The sequence below is a fragment of the Gopherus evgoodei genome, chromosome 1 (assembly GCF_007399415.2).
Source record: "Gopherus evgoodei ecotype Sinaloan lineage chromosome 1, rGopEvg1_v1.p, whole genome shotgun sequence".
Lineage (NCBI taxonomy): Eukaryota > Metazoa > Chordata > Testudines > Testudinidae > Gopherus > Gopherus evgoodei.
Genome location: NC_044322.1, coordinates 357,006,080 through 357,027,414, shown reverse-complemented (window position 1 = coordinate 357,027,414; position 21,335 = coordinate 357,006,080). Strand labels below are relative to the sequence as shown.

Here is a 21,335-nt window from a genome sequence, read left to right as displayed (position 1 = left end):
ACAATAAATATTTGCAACCAGCGCTATACACAGACATACTTGGCACTATAACAATCAGAGTACATCAACCCAACAAACAGTATTTGCAACTGAAATACAGTTATACTACAGCAGCTTCTTTAAATAGATATAATATCGTTAGTTATATTACCAAATCCTTTAGTGATTCATTCCAGTAAAATGCCTATGAATCATCTACTGTAGGGACAATACAGGGATGGAGAATTTTATATTGGCTGTACTTCTGTTCTAGGAAACATATTGTTATCCAGCACACAAGTTATTGCAGAACATTCATCTCAAGCTCTTAAACTTACGAGATAGACAGATAGAGAGCAACAATTATTAAAATGGAAATGAACAGAATAGGCTTGAATCCAGATAGGGAATAAACAGAGTGCAATTCCAGTGGTGTCAGTGTAGATATGTACACCAGTGCTGCGTTTGGCTCAAATTTTCATTTGAAATTCTATGCTTATAACAGCCGCAAAGATTTACAGCTGTATCTTACAATTCTGAAGAGGGGTCGGGGAGAAGGAATTGGCAAGCACAGTTTTCACCTAGCATTGAAGCTACAAAGGAATGTTATGCTCTGATCTCAGCAGATTTAAGACCTTATCAAAATAGGATTTGCAGACTCACTCACTGGAAGTGGATGCATTTATACATCCACTATATCAAAACTATCCAACTTCAGACAGACATCAAGGGTATGCATATGAATTTAAGCACATTTAGAGGGACATGTTAACCTTTTAGGGCTATATTTTTAATTCCTTGCCTGTCTGGATTTCAGTGTGAACACATATTTTGATCCTCTGTTTGCAGTACAGATTGCAGTCAGAGTCCTCTGTACCAAGAGTTCCTTTTAAGTGATTGTTACTCAGGGTGCCTGTTATGGCAGGTGTCCCTTTCCTTTTGGAAGCACTGCTCACCCTCGGGTGCATTAATAAAGTGACCCAGTCCTACCACCCTTCCTAGCATGAACAGCCCCGTTGCCAAGAGGAATGCTCACATATGTAAGATATATTCACACAGGGTTCAGTCAAGCAAGGAGGAAGGTGCTGTGGCACTGCCCCAGGAGCAGACCAGGAAGCAGATACTGTCTTAGACAGTCACAATCTGCCTACAGGTCTCACCCTGCACCAAGCCTATCCCAGGTGAAGCGCACTTTCCTGGCATAGCTGGTGCACTGAGGGGGGTGGAGCCATGGCTCTGCCCCACTCCCTGCCCCATCCCACCCATGCGTGAGTAGGTGTGACTAGGAGAATACACAGAAGCCCCACACAGACTGCTTCCTGGTCTGCTGGTAGGATCCTGCCTGGCCCTTAGGTATGCTGTGCAAAGAGCAGGGAGTCTCCTTTAGTCTCTCCCCTGCACTCGACTCCCAGCGTGTGAAAGGCAGCTGGCACTTTGCAGGGACAGCCCCATGAGGATTCAGGGCTGGATCATGGTCAGCCCCATGCAGATGGGCCATGTACAGGAGAGAGACTTGCCTCTAGTGGCGCAGCATCACTGAACCTTGGGACCTTCAGCCCTTCCCCACCCACCCACTGATGCAGAGCCAGCGGGAATGAATGCTTCTCTGAAATGGAGTTGCTCAGAGAGTGCCAGGATGCCAAGGGACCTGGGCTCTGGTCTGGGGTTTGTTGGTAAAAAGGAAGGCTCTCTGACCATCTCTAGGCTTGGTCACTGTCTGGCCATCTCCCTCCATTATTCTTTCCCAGCCATCTGTTTTTATTTTCCGTTTGTTAAGCTTCAGGCTAAGATGATTCTCCCTGCCCCTCTTCAGATTGATCTGCAAAAGACAGCTGTCAGCCAGGGGATAGCTCACTACCCAATTCAGCAGCCTCTGGCCCAAGTGAATGGGAGATTTCTCACTTGGCACAGGGATCAGCCTTCCAAGGCCAGCAGCCACTGAGTGCTAAATTTCTGGATCCCTAAATCAGTGCTCTTCATCTTGCAGGATATACAGTTTGCAGTCAGAGACTGGCACACGGTACACAACACTGTTACCATCTCGATTTTATTTGGAATGTTATGATATTTCTTTCCTTACAGACCCCTTCCTGGAGGTATTTGATTACGTGGAAACTTCAGTTTTCATTAAGAAAAGAAAAAGTAATTTCTGGCTCCGACAGCTGCTGGAAAAAAAGCTTGAAAATGGGACTCCTAAAGGTTATGATTTTTTTTTTAAATCTCAAGGTTTTTAAGCCAATCTTATGATTCTTGGGAGGCGGGCTCTGATTTTTAAACACTTGGGGTTGGCAACACTGCAGATGCAGAACCTCACTGGTATAGAAGCAATGCCATTACACCAGCTAGTGTAGGAGTTATGCCATTAAACAAGCTGAGGATCTGACCCCTGGTGTTTCCTTAACTTCTTATTGTGTTTTATATTTACTAATGACCTGCAATGTTTTATGTTTCCTACAGTGGCTGCAATGAGCGAGAGTAGTCGAGTGGTATTTATTGTTCTTCCATTTGAGTATCTGAGGGGTCGCCGTGTTAGTCTGGATCTGTAAAAGCAGCAAAGAATCCTGTGGCACCTTATAGACTAACAGACATTTTGGAGCATGAGCTTTCATGGGTGAATACCCACTTCGTTAGATGCATGTAGTAGAAATTTCCAGGGGCAGGTATATATATGTGCAGGCAAGCTAGAGATAATGAGGGGCAGAGCACTTTTGCCCTTAGATTATATAGAAAATCTATGGTAGAGCGGGGAACTGAACCAAGGTCACCTAGGTCAGAGTCTGAGCCACAAAACCATCCTCATGTCCTTAACCAGATCCGCCAGCCTAATGGGTTTAAACTGAGTAACTAGTGGTCAAAAAAAACATGACTGATAAACTAGAAGAAATGAACAGCAGATCCACAGAATTCTCAGTAAATAAACAGGTTTCAGATGCAAATGATGAGAGCATATTTTTAACGAGCCATTTTACCTGCAGGTGGGTCCATTCTGTATTTATTCTCTTGACACCAACCGACTGGTCGAAGTCTGCAATCCAAGTAAAACAACCACTGGTCATAGGATTCAGTCTCCTCCAATCCCACATAGCGAAGGCGTAATCTTCCTCCAACATTTTCAACCACACTAACTATCCAGTACTGAAAAGGGTTCTGGGAATCCTGCAGCTCTATTAAGGAATCAACTGTAATGAGGTCTACAGGGTTTTTTCCTCGCAGAGGCTGTTTGAATAGAAGCAAAACTCCTTATTTTAAATTTTATGTGAAGACGTCTCAAGGAAACAGATGACAGCAGAAGATTATTTTTGTTTTTCACACCATCATCCAAGCTATCAGCAAACAGTCTGTTCTCCTCTTTTACCCAACGGCTTCCAAGCGCAAACTCAGAAGAAAACAGAAAACAACAGTTGTGCTAATTTCTCAACCAACAAAAAAATAAGATTGCTGTTGGATCCTTTAGGATTCTGAAGAATCCATCTAGTAGGATTCTTCCTAAGGACTCAGGGCCCAGTCCTGCTAGGGGATTTCACCCCCACCGACTAACTGGAGTTTGGGGTGTATATCCCATCACAGGAGTGGGCCTTGAAATCAGCCTAGAAGGCATCAGAGCATGATCCTGAAAGCCCCCTGTGCACAAATCTCTCATTCACCATGGACTTGATCCTGCTCCCACTGATCTCAATGGGGGCAAGACTGGGCCATCCAGTGGGAATTTGAAGGTCACTAGGTCCACGGAAGACTCCTATTGACTTCAAAGTGCATGAGATCAGGTGCTAAAAGAGAGCGGTTTTCTGGATCAGGCCCTCATAGCTAATTTAAAGTGAAACAAGAAGTTTCAATGAAGATGTGTATTTTCTTACACACTGAGCAAGTTCTAAGGCCCCGATCCTGCAAACACTGAAGCACAGACTCAGCTTTACCAGCACTACCGCCAACCTCAGGCACTCAAAACTGTGAGTCAGACTCTAAAAAAATCATGTGATTGGGATAAAAAAAATCAGGAATGGGGTTTTTCCATAAAATAATATATTTTGGATACTTTTTATTTCCCTTCGGACTTCTGAGCCTTTAGAGTGCACTTGCCTCACATTTTCAAGCTTTTCTCTGAAATTCATGAGGTCTAGAAACATACATTTTTAAAAATATAAATGAAAGCTAAGATTCTCATGCACAAATCTCTTGATTCCAGAAGTTGGGGCTTTAAGAAACACACTAAAAAAATCATTTGATTCATGATAAAATTCTGAGAGTTGGCAACCTTGTTTCTTCAAGCAGTCCCAATTGCTCACAGCAATAAAATTAAGCACATGCATAAGTGTTTGAAGGATCAGGGCCTAAATTGTTAGCTGTTTGTGTACCAAGCCTGTTGAAAGAAACAGACAGTAAAAACCAATAGCCTTTATAGGGATTTCTAAAAAATTTTGCAAATCAGAGACAGTTTGAAAATGGTTCATACTAGGGCTGGTTGAGAAAAAAAGGGAAGCGGATATTTAAAAAAAAAAAAATGTCCCTTTTTTTCCCCCTCTCTCTTTTTTTTCCCCATTCAAAAATTTTGCAAAAATTTGAAATTCAAACTTCAGCCAGCATTAGAGTTGATCAACAAAATGGAGGGGTGGGTTGGAATCACAATATTTCTTTTGTAATTTGTTCCCTTTTAAATTTGAAATTGCATAACATGAAAATTTTCAACCAGCTCTGTGACTAGTTGATACATCTCAGTGCAATACATTTGCTTATAGTATTAGCAACCTTCTTGTTGTATTTATTAAATGCATCCATACAATCTCTTAAAGGATCATGTCATGGCAAAATGCCTTTTCTAAATACTGTATAACAAAATCATAGGACTCCGATTTAATATCATTTTTCTTCCATGCAATTGCTTCAGTGCAATAAAACATTCCTTAACATCAAAGGACATAGTAACACTGTAATGGCAATTTATTATAATAGATGCCTGGCCATTATAAAGCTAATAATATTGCTTCTCTGATCTGCATGCTAGAAGCTAAGCCAAACAATCAGTTGTCACTTATCCATGAGAGCAGAATGCTAACATTAATATTTGTACTGTATTGAGTATTCATTTTGAAAGTAGAGCAAGAACCCTTTTATGAACAGCTCCAGTACAGAAAATTACCTTGTTAAATCAATATGCAATGATAACAATGATCTGCAGTGCTGATTAACAATAATTCTATTTATCAGTGGGTTACAAACACAGCATGACGTGCTGTATTACCCACATACCTCACACATAACAGAGCATAACACCATTAAACACAAGATTGCAAACAGTTTCTATCCAAGCTGCTGTTTCCTCCCTCCACACTTCTGCCTTTGTTGTCTGCCTGTTTCTTCTACCAACATCAAAGGAGGTAAGGTAGAGCCTACAAGCGACATGGGGGCTTATTCTGATCCCATTCACATGGTTTGGAATTGCACCAGTGTGAGATAGGAGTCAAGCCCTTAGGCTCTTGGCATATTCTAGCTGGAAGCATGAAAGTGACTGTGGAGCCATCTGCCATGATCATCTAAGGCTATGTCTACACTACACCCTATGTCGGCATAACTTAGGTCACATGGGGTGTGAATAAATCATCCGGAGTGGCATAAGTTACACCAACATAAACACCAGTGTGGACAGCGCTGAGCTTCTGCTTGCCCACAGGGGCTGCAGGAGGTAAGCCGCCGGGAGAGGTCTCTCCAGCTTAGAGCAGCTACATTAGAGAGCTTTCAGCTGCACCGCTGTAAACTTGCTAGTGTAGCCATGCCGGGATTCTTTGAATGTTTAGGATTTTTGGCCTTGTGGACTGAAAAACCCTGGGTGATATTCTACTAAGTCTACCCTGTGGTTAACTAGTGAAGTACCCGCCCTCGTTAAAAATGAGTTCATGTGTTTGTGACTTGCACGAGCGGGCAGAAACAAAGCGATCAAAGCGAGGACTATCTTGAAATGCATCTGCATTCTTAAGGTAAACAAGCGTTTACACAGACGTAAACCACATGTTTACTTTAACTCTGGATCCATCCAAGGCAGGGCAGAAGACCAATCTTCTCCAAGGTCTATCCCAGTACTGCAGATCCTGCAAACCTGTTCTCTACATGCCTGACCTCTACACAGCAATACGGCACGTATTGCAAGCATCTCTAGCACCCCAATTGCTACTGTAAGCAATTGCTCCTGCAGGAAAAAGCGTTCTCCAAAACACTAAGGCAGCATTCAGTTGAGAGCACAGAGTTCCAGCAGGGAAGCTGCCAATTTCACACGGTTTCAGGATGAAACCATAAATGGGCCCAAGATTTACTTGAAGGGGACTGTGCGCCTCAGCACATCTTCCCACGAACCTTTTAAGTGAGCCCGGCACCGGATGAGTTTGGCATGGATGTCGTTCACCCTGCAAACGTGCTCGGTGCCTAGAGCTTCAACCATCTGGCTGTGTTTTTACATGTCCCCATTGTCTCACCTGAGCAGAACAGAGAGACTCCCTATTGCCAACAGCGCTTTCGTGCACTAATCGCCAAATCCTGTCCCCAGTGAGTAACTGGACTTTGCGCTGGGGAGATCCATGTGGTCAGAGGGAAAATGAATTCTCCCTACATGGGCAGAACCACCCCACAGCTTTATCTAGTATTGCTCTATGGACTGACTAGTGGGTCCAGCAAATCCCCACCCCCACTTGTCTGCTGGCCGAACACCCTAACACCCGACTGGCTGGAGAGACCTGTAGCGATGTGCTCCAGGGTGCAGACTCCCTCAGGCCCCTTCCTCAAACCCCACAATGAAGAGACGTAGATTCTTCTGCCTTTGGGGCTTCCTGTGTCTCTTACTTGGGCCTACAGGTGATATGAACTCCCTCCTATAGGTTTCCAATAGGAAGACTCCTTTGACCTCAAGGGGCACTGGATCAGCCCCATAACGTTATGTCTACACTGTAGCTGGGAGGTGCGATCCTAGCACGGGTAGACAGATTCATGCTAGCTCTCCTTAAGTTAGTGCGCTAAAAATAGCAGTGTAGATGTTGGGGGTGGCATGTAGGGGTGTGGCAGGTGTGGCAGCTCAAGCTAGCAGCCCAAGACCATGCCCTGGGCCCCCAGGGTCCAAGCTGAGGTGGTTACCCCAAGCCGTTGTGATATCCATACCTCTATTTTTAGCATGCTAACTTAAGTGGAGCTAGTGCGAGTCTATCTACTTATGCCAGGATCACACCTCCCAACTGCAGTGTAGACATACCCTAAGGGGATACACAGACATTGCAAGCACAGAGCCCTATATTTTAATGGTTAAACATCACTATAATATAAGTACAGTGCCACGTTATTAAATATAAACTGCAATCTAATACATACGCCTTCCAGTAAATTTGCAGGTGCCGTTCGGGAACCAGTTAGATCGTGTATAAGAAACACCGTCCAGTCGGTGTACTTCTCTTTGATTGCTGTGAGGGGAAATAAAAGAAACATTTAGCACTGCAGATGATGCCATGTACATTATAGAGCTAATTTCCATGGTCAGGACCAGCATGGCCATTATCGGCTCTGCGCTGTTGCTGTATCCAACAGAAAACAGAGCTAAGAGTTTAAAGTTTTAGATGCAAATACAGTTTGCACTATGAAAGAACAGGCCCCAGAGAGGCTACGGGCACACACTCAGAGTTATAGCCTCAGTTGGTGGAAGTAGGCATTGCTCCACCGAACTCAAGGACATTGATTTATGCCTGATGAGGAGGCGGATGACCAGCACCAGCAGCATCTTCCCAATTACATGCTTCATGTTCACCACTTAGGCTCACACTTGTCATAAAAGGTATCTTTGAATGTTTTATAAATCACCTCAGAGGACAAAAGCCATGATCACATCCAACTCATTGACAAGGTATTAATATGCAACACTCCACACAGCATTCTTCCCAGGTAACAGACAAAGCAGCCCTTAGGACATCACTAACTAGCTAGTGAATAAATATGTTTGTGAAAAACTAAGGAAGGATTGAACCAAATTCCTAGGTACTTCTATTCTGCTTCACAATATCTGATCCACTATCTTCTAGTCAAACAACACAAACCTGTATCTTCTTAGGATTCAGCATTAACTAATTTTTGTTACATTTAGGCTGGATATTACAAAGTCATCTGTAGGATTTAGATACCTAATTCCTTTTAAAAGGAGTAGAAACTGTGCACTCAAGCCCCTTCAGCAGCTCAGAAAACCTCAGCCTTAGTACAAAAAAACTCCTGTAATTAATCTTGTGTGTTTGCAGCTGAGGAGCTCTGAGGATACATTATAATTTCACCTGCCTATAATTGGGAGTTAGAGAGCAGTTTTTTTCTCAGACCTAACGTACACAAGGGTTAGATAATATACTGATAAAACAGAAATACTGTTACATTTCTAAATGTAGCAATGTTAGCTGCAAAAGAAAAAAAAATATTGTCAACGGAAAACTGGAAGCAACTGGATAGAGGATTTAGAGACCACCATCCCCTAGCAGCATGCAGCAACTACAGTGCTAAAAATACAGGGTCAGATCCTCAGTGACTGTTGGTTGGCATAGTTCCACTGATATCAATGAAGCTATGCCCGCTTACACCAGTGGAAAATCTGGCCCAACTGATGTGGAATCCTTTTGTTTGCGGTCTGAGAAACTTTCAGGTTAGCCAAGAAAGAACTTAAAATCCTGCTTGTAAGTCTTGGAAATCATATATTCCTTTACATTTTTGTACAGCACCTTCCACACTGGATTTTCTAAGTGCTTTGTAAATATTAATTAGAGAAGTAGGTATAATCCTATAGAAACTGAGGCAGATAGCGGTTGCATGCCAAGTTTCCTGACAAAGCCTGCCCTTTTGCAGGTGCAATATATACTTGCAAAACTGCTACTGGCTTTTTTTGCACCTGCAAAACATGTTGCTGCAAATCTGAATGCTTGCTCTTCTAACAAAAGTCCAGCTGCACTTGTGGTTGGCTAGCTAGAGTAGCAAATATTCAGATTTGTACAGCAAGTCAAGTGCAGACACAACAGTGCAAGTGTTGCAGGTTCAATTTTCATAGAAGATTAGGGTTGGAAGGGACCTTAGAAAGTCATCTAGTCTAACCCCCTGCTCAAAGCAGGACCAAACCTCAGACAGATTTTTATCCCAGTTCCTGAATTGGCCCTCTCAAGGATTGAACTCACAACCCTGGGTTTAGCAGGCCAATGCTCAAACCACTGAGCTATCCATCCCCCCTTCAAAAGGAGGAGTCCAGGCCTCAGAACTTTTAAACAGGTACCCTTTAGTGACTTGTCCAGGGGTGCCAAGTCAGTCTGTGCTACAGCTAGTATGAGAAATAACTCAGAACTTAAAGCACTATATTGGGATCTGATTTTCTCTTACACTCCAGCCACTACACTGCTCTGGTGGCAGAGAAGGGTCTTAAAGGCTATGTTTATGCAGCAATCACAGGGTACAACTGCACCTCACGGAGGTGTATCCACACTAGCTTTAATCTAGCTAGCTCAGGCACCAGAACAGCAAAGCTGCAGCAACCTGGCCTTCAAGGGCAGCTCTACAAGCCCACCTGGGTAATCACTTGTGGGGCTAGTCTGTGCTGATCCCATGGTGCCACAGCCTCACCTAGGGTGACCAGATGTCCTGATTTGATAGGGACAGTCCCAATTTTTGGGTCTTTTTCTTATATAGCCTCCTATTACCTCCCACCCCCATCCCGATTTTTCACATTTGCTGTCTGGTCACCCTAGGCTCTCACCTCTCTAGTACCTGAGCTAGCTAGATTAAAGCTAGCTTGGCTAGATCTCTACAAGCTGCAATCATATCCTGTGACTGCAGTGCAGACATAGCTTAAGAGGGCAGACATGCCCCCAGGGAAATGCCCTCAGCATACAAAGGCTCCAATGCCCCACACCAGGTCCAACACAGTGAGCATGTCAGGAGCAGGAAAAGGGTGTGGCTCTTTGCAATGCGGCTCTTTTCTTCCTTCTCACACCCACAAAGCAGCATGGGAGTCAGAGGAGCTCAGAATCCTCTCACTGAGAAGGCCCATAGGCTTGTCTACACAGAGCTATTCCGGACTCGATGCATGGGTGGACACATTTATTCTAGACTAGGAATGTCCATACATGAAGTTGCTTAGGGATAGTTACTGTGCTTTGAATTCTCACCCTACATTAATTCAAATTAGCTTTCAAGTGTAGACAAGCCCCCCCAAAAGTCACCTGAAAGCAATTCTGGCTGTTGGTGCCTGGTTCCACAGGAGAGTCAAAAGCAACACATAGTGATGGGTACTGAAGGTGCTGATAGATTTAATTTTATTTGCATGGATGTACAACTTCTTTCCACTACCCGAAGGCCATTACAACAGTCAAGGCACTTTCCATATCATATCCAGCTCAGAAGCCCAACTCACTAAGCTCCAAAAAAATGGAAGGAGTACAGCTGCTACAGGAGTTGGCTTGGCACTACCTTCTTCCTGACCTTCCCCACAAAGTGAAGGCTGGACCTTGTGAGATAATTTATGCCATTTCTCTTGAACAAGAGCTGGGCCGCCCCCTATTTGAAGATTACTGGGCCCAGACTTTGCTCACAGGCTTTCACCAACAAAGGCAGCCCAATCCCCAGCGGACACTAAGAAGTAAATTTTTACACAGATTCACCACTTCCTGCTCCTTCCCAGGGGAAACCACATTGAGTCAGCTGCATTCTGGGCCTTCCTCCACTAAAAGGATTTGCTTCTTTCTGATTAGGTTGCAGGGTTCCTGAACCGAAAGCTTCAGGCAGCCCCATAAGATACCAGCCCATCATTTTACCCTGCTCGGTACGCAAGGGAAAGTCACCTGTTAATTCATGGATAGGAGTGATAATGCTGTTAGCTGGCCTACAGCCAGACTGATGGGAATCCAAAACCTTCTGAGCACTTGCAAATCAGAGCCATTAATTTGTGTCAGGCTCATTTCTCTAGAAGTTATTGGGCTTGAGAAAGCAGCGAACTAGCTCCATAATCTGAAATTTTATGGCTATTGCCAGACTTAAATGTAGGAATAAATCCTGATATTTGGTGGGAACTGAAATTGTCTAATCTGCTTATCCTGAGTATTTCTGAGACACCTAACAATGCTGCTGCACTAGGTAAGGACCAACTACCAAAGACGTGATCTAGCTCCCATTGAAGTACGTTGAATGCTGCAGCTGACTTTAGTGGGAACAGGACTGGATCTAAAAGGTGTCGAACGTGTGCATTCATTTTGAGTGCCCAATGTGAGCCTAATATCCAGAGGCACTCAGCACCCACAACTCCAAGTGAAGTCAATGAGAGCTGCGGGTGCTCAGTGCCTCTGGAAAAAAAAATCAAGCCCAGAGGGTCTCAAGGAGGAGAGTCAAAACCAGAGGCTTTTGTCCAAGAGGCCTGATCCCCTTGGGGGAGAACAGAAGGGAGGAGGGGAGGAATAGCTCAGTGGTTTGAGCATTGGCCTGCTAAACCCAGGGTTGTGAGCTCAATCCTCAAGCGGGCCATTTAGGGATCTGGAGCAAAAATCTGTATGGGGACAGGTCCTGCTTTGAGCAGCGTTTAGACTAGAGGATCTTCTGAGGTCCCTTCCAACCCTGATATTCTATGATCCAAAACTCTTTGAAGCCAACAGAAGCCTATTAACCAAGGAGTTTGGGGTTAGCTGCACAGATAGTACTGCCAGGGGAACCTGTACTGTTTCAATGCCTGAGCCCCATTTCTCAAAGCTTTGGGCATTTGTCATGGGGTAGCACTTTGGACCACTGACTCTTAAACCTCTAGGCACTGATGGGCAGGAAAGCAGGCATAGGGGGGGTGACAGTAGCTGAGCAACAGCTTGAAAAATGCCAGTGGAAGCCTCCATGGCAGACTTAGGCACCTATCTGCTTCCTTAGACTGCCAAGGACCTTTTGTAATTTGGCCTCAACATGCCAGAGCCAGTGACAGAGACAGGATCAGAATTCAGGACTCCCCACACTGGGCTCTTTCCTCTTCTATGCAGGGGCGGTGCAAGAATGTTTCGCGCCCTAGGCGAAACTTCCACCTTGCACCCTTCCCGCCCCGCACCCCACCCCCGTGGCAGCTCCCCATTCTACCCTGAGGCACCCCGTCCAGCGCAGCTCCCCTACTCCACCCTGAAACGCCCTCCCCGTAGCAGTTGCCCCCTCTGCCCTGAGGCGCCCCCCTTGGAGCATCTCCCCACTCTCCACTCTCTGCCCTGAGGCAATTCCCCGCCGCAGTTCACCCCTGCTCCACGCACGAGCACCCTGAGCACGCCGTTGCTGTTTCACTTCTCCCGCCTCCCAGGCATGTGGCACCTAAGCTGATTGGTGCCGCAAGCCCAGGAGGCGGAAGAAGTGAAGCAGCCATGGCATGTTTGAAGAGGCGGGGCAGGGGAGAGCTGGGCAGGGAGTTCCCCTGTGTGTCACCCCCCCCCCTTATTTGCTGCAGGCGGCCCTCCCCATGCTCCCCTGCCCCAGCTCCCTCCACCTAAATGCCGGCGGCGACTAGGATGGCCGAAGATCCGGCTGCCACGATCGCTGCCGAAGAAAATGGCGCCCCCCAAATGTCAGCACCCTAGGCAACTGCCTAGGTCGCCTAAATGGTTGAACCGGCCCTGCTTCTATGCTCTTTTAAAAGCCCAGTCTAATGGCATTTGAACTATGTAGTCAGTTTTACATAGCCAAATAAGGTGACCAGATGTCCCAATTTTAGGGTCTTTTCTTATATAGGCTCTAGGGTGACCAGACAGCAAGTGTGAAAAATCAGGACAGAGGGTGAGGGGTAATAGGAGCCTATATAAGAAAAAGACCCAAAAATCAGTTCCTATAAAATCAGGACATCTGGTCACCCTAAGTCCTATTACCCCCCACCTCTGTCCCGATTTTTCACGTTTGCTGTCTGATCACCCTAGAGCCAAAGATCTTCCAAATTTATTTAAATCAGCAAAATTAAAAGTACTTGTATAAAATAAAGATTAAACTAGTCTCTAACTTCCCCATATCTTATATAGCACCATTTTTGCATCAATTTATCTGGCAGAACCAGGAGATTTATGGCCTTTAAAATATTTAAAGGACAGCAATAGCCGGAAAAGAAACTATTTATAAAAATGTCTTCTTTTTTCACTATTCCCGGTCTCCGTTCTATTCCTGTCTGCTTGCTTTAGTGTCAGAAACTCTGGTCTTATCTGCAACACCAGTGGGAACACAGGAACTACATACAGAATCAAATCCGAACAATGGTCCGGATAGTCTAGTATCCTGGCTCTAATAACGGCAAGTGGCAGATTCATCAAAGGAAGCTAGCCGATCTACGGGACAGCAAGCTGGATTGTATTCTGGCTCACATGTCAATCAAGTTGTCAGCCCAGTTCTGACTGCCGAAGCTTTGTATTTAGTGATGACGTGGGATGCAGAGAGAACCCAGTTTGGAATTTTCAGGGCTGGCAGGCAGAAAAAAACGCACCCAGCATTTTCCAAATCGCCTAGTGATTTTGGATGTATCAATTTTCAGGTGCCCAGTTTTCACAAAGTGCTGAACACCTGCTCCCTTGTAAATCAAGCCCCTTTTAAAGTGTTTCAAAATCACAACTCACTTTTTAAAATCTTGGCCTTTGTTTTTTTACGCTGATTCCTACCAACCCAACAGTAGTTGCCTGTCTTCCTCACTCATTTCTTTTGGGCTTTTGTCCTAACTGCTCTAATTTTCTTTTTTCTAAATAGTGATTCATTGGGGCTAAGGTAACTTTTTGTGTCTCCTCCTTCAACAGGGACATGTTTATTGCAGACTCTTCTTAGGTTCTCCCATACAGGACCTGTCACGCTGAATCTATCTGTAGGATCTAAGCCAACTTCTGCCATTTCACGGAGTCAGATCGAACAAAGAAAGCCAGCTCATCAAATTCTTTCAAACAGCTTTATTTCATCCATCATGGTAGTTCTTTACTCATAATTCACTACAGAAGCAATGCATTACCAAGTGATCATTGAAATCTTTAGACAGAGTCCCAGGGATTTTAGGGGGGGGGGAAGGGGAAGAGGAGTGTAGCCAACTGATTCAAAGCCATGCAGACAGCATTGCATGTTCACTGGTGGGTTTTTTTTAATTAACTGCCCTAATCTAAATTCTGATCACAATGCATTTATAGTCTCTTCACCTCTTTGAAAGCCATTCAGCATTACTTCTGTCTGGACTGTGTGCGACTTAGACAAGGTGGGCAAGGTAATATCTTTTTTTGGACCAACAACACTGTACGAGACTTATACTGACAGGAAACATCCTTTGCTTTATAAATACAATAGATTTCCGCTTCAGAGACATTAAGATGGTTTTCTTGGGCTGGAGACTCTGATCCTGTGTTCAGTGTGTGAATTCACTCTGCGTAGGGATTAGCGCCCAAGATCGTCTGCATCATTTAACCCTCTGCAGAGGAGGTGTGCATGGGATCCCTCCCAAAGAGATCTATGCACAAAAAGGGGGGTGGATCGAAACAGGCCAGCAGACAAGGTAACATTCAAGGTGGGCTGGGGTGGACTACAATGAAACTGTTCATGGGACTATGTGTTCTTCGAGTACTTGCTCATGTCCATTTTAATAGGTGTGTGCGCACCACATGAATGATCGTCAGAAAGTATTAACCTAGCGGTACCTATCGGGTCAACTGTAGAGCCCCCTGGAGTGGTGCCTTCATGGCAGTGTATATAGGTCCCTGGCAACCCACCTCCTGCTCAGTTCCTTCTTGCCAGAATACTCTGACAGAGGGGGAAGCGGGCAGGATTTGGAATCGACCTGGAGCAATACATCTCAAAGAACAACAGTTACAAGATGGTAAGCAACCATTTTTTCTTCTTTAAGTGCTTGCTCATGTCCATTCCAATAGATGACTCCAAAGCAATTTCCCCGGAGGAGGGGTAGGAGTTCACAAAGTTGCTGAACGCAGGACTGCCCTCCCAAAGGCCACATCATTTCTCGCCGGTTGAGTGATGGTGTGGATGGAAGACCATGTTGCTGCCTTGCATAAGTCCTGAATAGGGACTTAAGCGTGGAATGCAGCAGAAGAAGCCTGCGCTGTTATGGAGTGCACCCTCAATGCCAGGGCTGGGATCTTAGCTAGGTCGTAACATGTTCTGATGCACGATGTGATCCACAATGACATAGAATCATAGTTACGAGATAGTAAGTAACTGTTTTATAATCTCAGTGCAGGATCAGGCCCTGAGACAGAGGGTGTGTGCACCATTGCCCTCTACTGGATGGAATGTCAGATCTGTTCAAGCACATGTGATTTCGTTGCCCATGAAACACAAGTCTACAGAGGATACAAACAGCTATACTAACAGATCTCCTGTAACTCAAGCTGTGCAATTCTATGTTATTTGGAGAGGTTCAGCAGGTGACCTTGGAGCCACAGATTGGTAAAGCTTGGAAGAATTAATTTTTTCTTGGTAAATGTTGATCAATGTCAATTTCACCATAAGCACACACACAACTGTCGACTGTCATTAAATAATTATCATCTAACACTCCTATTGTCTGGCATCCCCCTAGCTTCCCACTACTGTTAACATTTAAATGGATAAAAACAAAAAACAAAAATGCTTAAAACCCACAATTTCTGCACAACTGAAAATTTAAGTCAATAAGAATTTGAAAAAAAATGCATGAAAATAAACCAATTTTATCCACTAAAATGATAAAATTAAAAAAATCAAATTCTGCCAAGTCTACACATAAGTGTATGTGCCAGTGCTTCTTTGGGGCCTTGTTCACTGAATGCAGGAATCAGTGCAGATGTTCCTTCTTTCTCTTCTGGGGCTAGAAGGCCGGCTGTATTTTCACCTGCACTGAATCCTACATTAAAGCCTTTTTCTCCAATAAAAATGCAACTGAAGCAATTGCAGAAAAATAAACTGGCTAGAAACACAGGACAAGTTCTGCTCTTCTTTGCATCCACACACATCCACACTAGCTGGACTAATGGAACCACTTCAGATTTACACTGGTGTAACAGAGAGCAAAGTTTGAACCCAAAGCTTTATCTGCAGAACGCACTTATTTACTGCATCACTCTTCTGCATGCATTTGTCATGTGTAAAATACAAAGCTCCACTACCCCCTTGAACCAGAGAATATTCATTTCAAACAGTAGCTCCCAATTTGGAAATAAAAAGAAAAGTGAGCAAATACAATTTTTAAAGCAGAGTAAAAATCAACCAACCACTTTAATACAAAGGCTGCATTTATTCCTTGGACCTTACTGAGGCCTGGTCTACACTAAGGGGTGGGGTCGATGTAAGATACGCAACTTCAGCTACAGGAATAGCATAGCTGAAGTCGACGTATCTTATTTCGACTTACCTCCCGTCCTCATGGAGCGGGATCGACGGCCGCAGCTCCCCCCATCGACTCCACTATCGCCACTCGCCCTGGTGGAGTTCCGGAGTCAACGGGAGAGCATTTGGAAATCGATATATCACGTCTAGATGAGACGTGATATATCGATCCCTGATAAATTGATCACTACCCGCCGATCTGGTGGGTGGTGTAGACATACCCTGAGAGTCTTAGGAGGAATTTAAGGCAAATATAATTTCAGAGATTCTTTCAACTTTTCCCCCTATACAACCTCTCCTAACCATCACCACTAGTCTTATGTCCGTCCTAATCCCTCACTTACTCCCTGTGCTCCTCTTGCCTTCCTTATTCATTATCTCCTTTTCCTGGGCAAAGGATTGTGGGACACACTGGTGAATTAAAGGCTGCAGATAGCCACACACAAATAGAGCAGGTGAGCGGCTGAGGGCAGGTTGCTGGGCTAAATGGTGCAGGAAGATGTACATGGTATCCCTAGAGCCAGTTACCACAGTAGCCTTTCTCCCGTCTTAACTGTCAGCTCTTCAGAAAAGGGACTTTGTTAGTGCAGGTAAGACCTCAGCCAGAGTATTGTGTCCAGTTCTGGGCGCCACATTTCAGGAAAGATGTGGACAAACTGGAGAAAGTCCAGAGAGCAACAAAAATGATTAAAGGTCTAGAAAACGTGACCTATTAGGAAAGATAGAGAAAATTGGGTTTGTTAAGTCTGCAGAAAAAAGAAGACTGAGGCAGGACATAACAGCTTTCAAGTACATAAAAAGCTGTTTCCAGGAGGAGGGTGAAAAAGTGTTTTCCTTAACCTCAGAGGATAGGACAAGAAACAATGGGCTTAAATTGCAGCAAGGGAGGTTTAGGTTGGATACGGGGGAGGGATCACTCAGTGGTTTGAGCATTGGCCTGCTAAACCTGGAGTTGTGAGTTTAATCCTTGAGGGGGCCACTTAGGGATCTGGGGCAAAAATCAGTATTTAGTCCTGCTAGTGAAGGCAGGGGGCTGGACTCAATGACCTTTCAAGGTCACTTCCAGTTCTATGAGATAGGAAGTTTTTCCTAATAATAATATATGGGGATACACCTAACTGTCAGAGTAGTTTAGCACTTGAATAAATTGCCTAGGGAGGTTGTGGAATCTAAGTCAGTGAAGGTTTTTAAGAACAGGTTAGACAAACACCTAACAGGAGTCCTGCCTTGAGTGCAGGGGACGGGACTAGGTGACCTATTGAGGTCCCTTCCAGTCCTACACTTCTATGATTCTATATAAACAAACTAAAGAACTGGTAGCTAATTGGAAACTGTCACTGCAGCAGTGCTGATAAAACGAAAACAACAGAGGAGAAAAGACACAAGTGCTCCCATTAAAGAAATAGACTATAACACTAGGGCTGAAGAGCAACACATGCTGTGGTCGAGTGGTTAGACCATGGGCCTACGAGCCAAGAATCTACTGTTCTATTTGTGCCAGCGACTCACTCTGTAATATAGCATGACCTATTAACCTCTGCATGCCTTAGTTTAGCTATTTGTATGATGGGGATAATATTTATGAGCTCACAAGGGAGTTAAGAGACTATGCCCATAATCTACACTATGAAATTAGGTCAAATTTATAGAAGTAGGTTTTTTAGAAATCGTTTTTATACAGTCGACTGTGTGTGTCCCCACACAAAATGCTCTACGTGCATTAAGTCGGCGGACTGCGTCCACAGTACCAAGGCTAGTGTCAACTTCCAGAGCGTTGCACTGTGGGTAGCTGCGGGCAGCTATCGCACAGTTCCTGCAGTCTCCGCTGCCCACTGGAATTCTGGGTTGAGATCCCAATACCTGATGGGGCAAAAACAGTGTCACAGGTGGTTCTGGGTACATGTCATCAGGCCCCCCCCGGGAAAGCAATGGCAGACAATCGTTTCGCACCTTTTTTCCTGGGTTACCTGAGCCGACACCATACTACAGCAAGCATAGAGCCTGCTCAGCTCACCATCACCATACGTCTCGCGGGTGCTGGCAGACATGGGACGGCATTGCTACACAGCAGCAGCTTGTTGCCTTTTGGCAGCAGAGGGTGCGTTACGATTGTTAGCCATCGTCGTACTCCTGAGTACTCTTTTAGCCGACCTCAGTGAGGTTGGTCAGGTGTACCTGGGCAGACATGGGAGTGACTCAGCCAGGTCATTCCCATCTTCTGCTGAACACCCAGGAGATGATGGAGCTGGCAGTCATACTGCACCATCTTCTGGCAAGGAGCCAGATGATGATGGCTACCAATCGTAATGCAGCATCTTCTGCCAAACACTCAGGAGATGACAATGGCTGGCAGTCGAACTTCACTGTCTGCTGCCAGCCTAAGATGTAAAAGATAGATGGAGGGGATCAAAACAAGAAATTGATCCAATTTGTTTTGTGAAATCAACGGCCTGCTAAAACCAGGGTTTTGAGTTCAATCCTTGAGGGGGCCATTCTGTGTGACAGTTGTTTGTGTTTCTCCTTGATGCAAAGCTACTCCTTTTGTTGATTTTAATTCCCTGTAAGCCATGTCGTCAGTCGCCCCTCCCTCCGTCAGAGCAATGGCAGACAATTGTTTGTGCCTTTTTGCAGCGCAGAACCAGAAGCTGAAAAAGCAAAACCAGGCAAGGTTGAATCAGCATTAGCTCTCCTCTCACCCTTTGTCATCCCTCAAAGTGGGGGTTCAGGCTTGGGAGGGAAGTTGGGAAGCATGGCATAAGGACAGGCTTCCTACATGAGCAGCCCAAGATCCACAAGGAGAGTGTGGTTTCCCCATAGAGCCTCAGGCCGCATGGGATTTCTAGGATTCATCTCCTGTGTGAATCCAACAGCCCTGTTTCAGAAATCCAAGTTCCGCATTCGATAGGGTTCACATCAAGAGCAGAGCACTTAGCCAGGATCTTTAAATATCTTAATAAAACAGCATCTTAAACTCTACCTATTCCAAGGAAGCAATGCTGAGGTCTAGTAATTAGAGCACAGGCTGTAGACTGAGGCTACGTGGAATCTAATCCTAGCTCAGGGAAAGTCACTCCACCTGATCCAAACGCCAGTGTAGACAATGGATAGACTAGACCAGGCCCTAAGCCTCCTTGTGTCTCAGTGTCCCACTCTGTGAAATGGTGATGATAGCAATATTGAAACACCTTTATAAAGTGCTTTGAGACCTGTGGATGAACTGTTTGAGTTACAATGCACGCAGTTATCCAGTAAACTGTTCCTGTTTGAAACAGTCAACCGCCCTTGGGATTCTAACAACCCGAGGGACAATAAAATAATTCAAGACGATTTGAAACTTGAAAATTCTGCTCTACAGGAAAATTGTGAGATTTTGGAGGAGAAAAAAAATATTACCAATCAAAGTGAAAAGAGGATATTTTGACATTTCCGGCAAAACAAAATATTCCAAAAAAATTCAATTTGGGATTCTTGAACTATTTCATTTTGATGGGGAAGCGTATTGTTTCCATAAGGTAAAAATCTTTTTATTTCATCTTTGTCATTTTGATTAATTTTGTTTCCACTTTTAAATTATATTTCTACATCCATAAATACTATAATAAAATTAATCTTTTAACGTAAAGTCAAAAAGATAAAGTCAAAATGAAATGTTTGAACATTCTCCAAACGAATAGATTTGTGTCCACTTTTTCCCCATCAAATGGTTCATTTCCACTTTTCCCTGTTGAAAATGTTGTCAAAAGCAACACCTTCCCATAAAACAATTAAATTTTGATGAAACAGTTTTTCTGTTGAAAAATGCAGTGTCGAAAAAACTGCGATTGGCTCTACAAATAATGCCCTTGTGAATTAAATCCCAGCCTGGGTATAACTTTTTTTATTTTAATGTATTTATAAATCATCCCCCAGTGGTTGTGGTCTCAGCTGATGGCTTGATTTGGAGAAAAAGTGGTTAAGAGATGGGACTGGGACTTGGAAGATGCAAATTCAATTCGCAACTCTGCCACCAACTTCCCGTAGTCTCAATTGTGCCTCAGTTCTCCAAGTAAAATACAGGGATAATTTGTCTAGCTCGTCTCTTTAGATTGTAAATTCGTCAGGGCAGGGAATATGTCTTACGTTATTTTTGTTCAACGCTTAGCACAATGAGGCCTTGATCTCGGCTGGTGCCTTTAGGTGCTACTGCAACATAAATAATAACAATTTTAAAAAATTAAGTTTAAAATTTTAAACTTGTTTAAAAAGTTCAAACAAGAAAAAACTAAATTTATACATAAGAGGTTTAATAACGCTTTACAAATGAAAATGATTGTTCATTGTGGGTTCTTCAGTGGGAATCCTGAAAAAAAGCCAAATTCTCATTACTAAAATACACATCTTGAAAATGGCCAAAATGGCTCTGCTAGTCCAGAGATTAAGTTTTGAACTGAGTGGTTTTGTATTTTCACAAAATTCCAGAAGCGTGCTGTAAAAAAAAACAACAAAAAAAACAGCATGATTGCTTGTTTAACCAACTGCTTCATGATCTGGGCCATAAACAGAGAGGTCTGTGAATCAACTTCAGATCACACGATCAGCTCTTTTTACAGAACTCTCCTGAAGAATGCAAAACACCTGATGAAAACATTAAATGCTGTATTTTCACTGAAACTGAAGGTTTTAAATAAAAACTTACATCAAAGACTATGGGAGCATTCAAAAATATATACATGAGTTGGTGATAATTTATATTAAGGTTCCATGATATATGATTTATAAGGGATTAATAATAGATGTTAGAAGCATGTTATAAATGAGAGTAATATGTGTTATAGCTCTAAACACAGCAGTAGAAGGTCTTATATATAGGTGATTAGAGAACATGGTTCCACTGAAGTATTAGACTCAATAATCTGCAACAATTGATTAACCATTTATTAAAACACCTATTATTAACCCTTTATAAATGGAACCTTAATTTGAGGCTTATATTGTATATTAATCTTCTTTTATTTAGACCATCAAAATAAAACAGATGTCATAAT

At 43.8% G+C, this 21,335-nt stretch overlaps 1 protein-coding gene across 3 annotated transcripts in view; it reads right to left on the bottom strand.

Annotated features, from left to right (window-relative positions):
- The window catches only part of SFMBT2 (Scm like with four mbt domains 2), a 234,462-nt gene that overhangs the window by 103,031 nt on the left and 110,096 nt on the right, over positions 1–21,335 (bottom strand). For all 3 annotated transcript variants that reach the window (XM_030572497.1, XM_030572663.1, XM_030572588.1), the window contains exons 5-6: positions 7,324–7,412; positions 2,949–3,195 (exon numbers count right to left, since the gene is read on the bottom strand). In XM_030572497.1, coding sequence (XP_030428357.1) covers positions 2,949–3,195; positions 7,324–7,412 — 336 coding nt within the window. The remainder of the gene's footprint in view (positions 1–2,948; positions 3,196–7,323; positions 7,413–21,335) is intronic.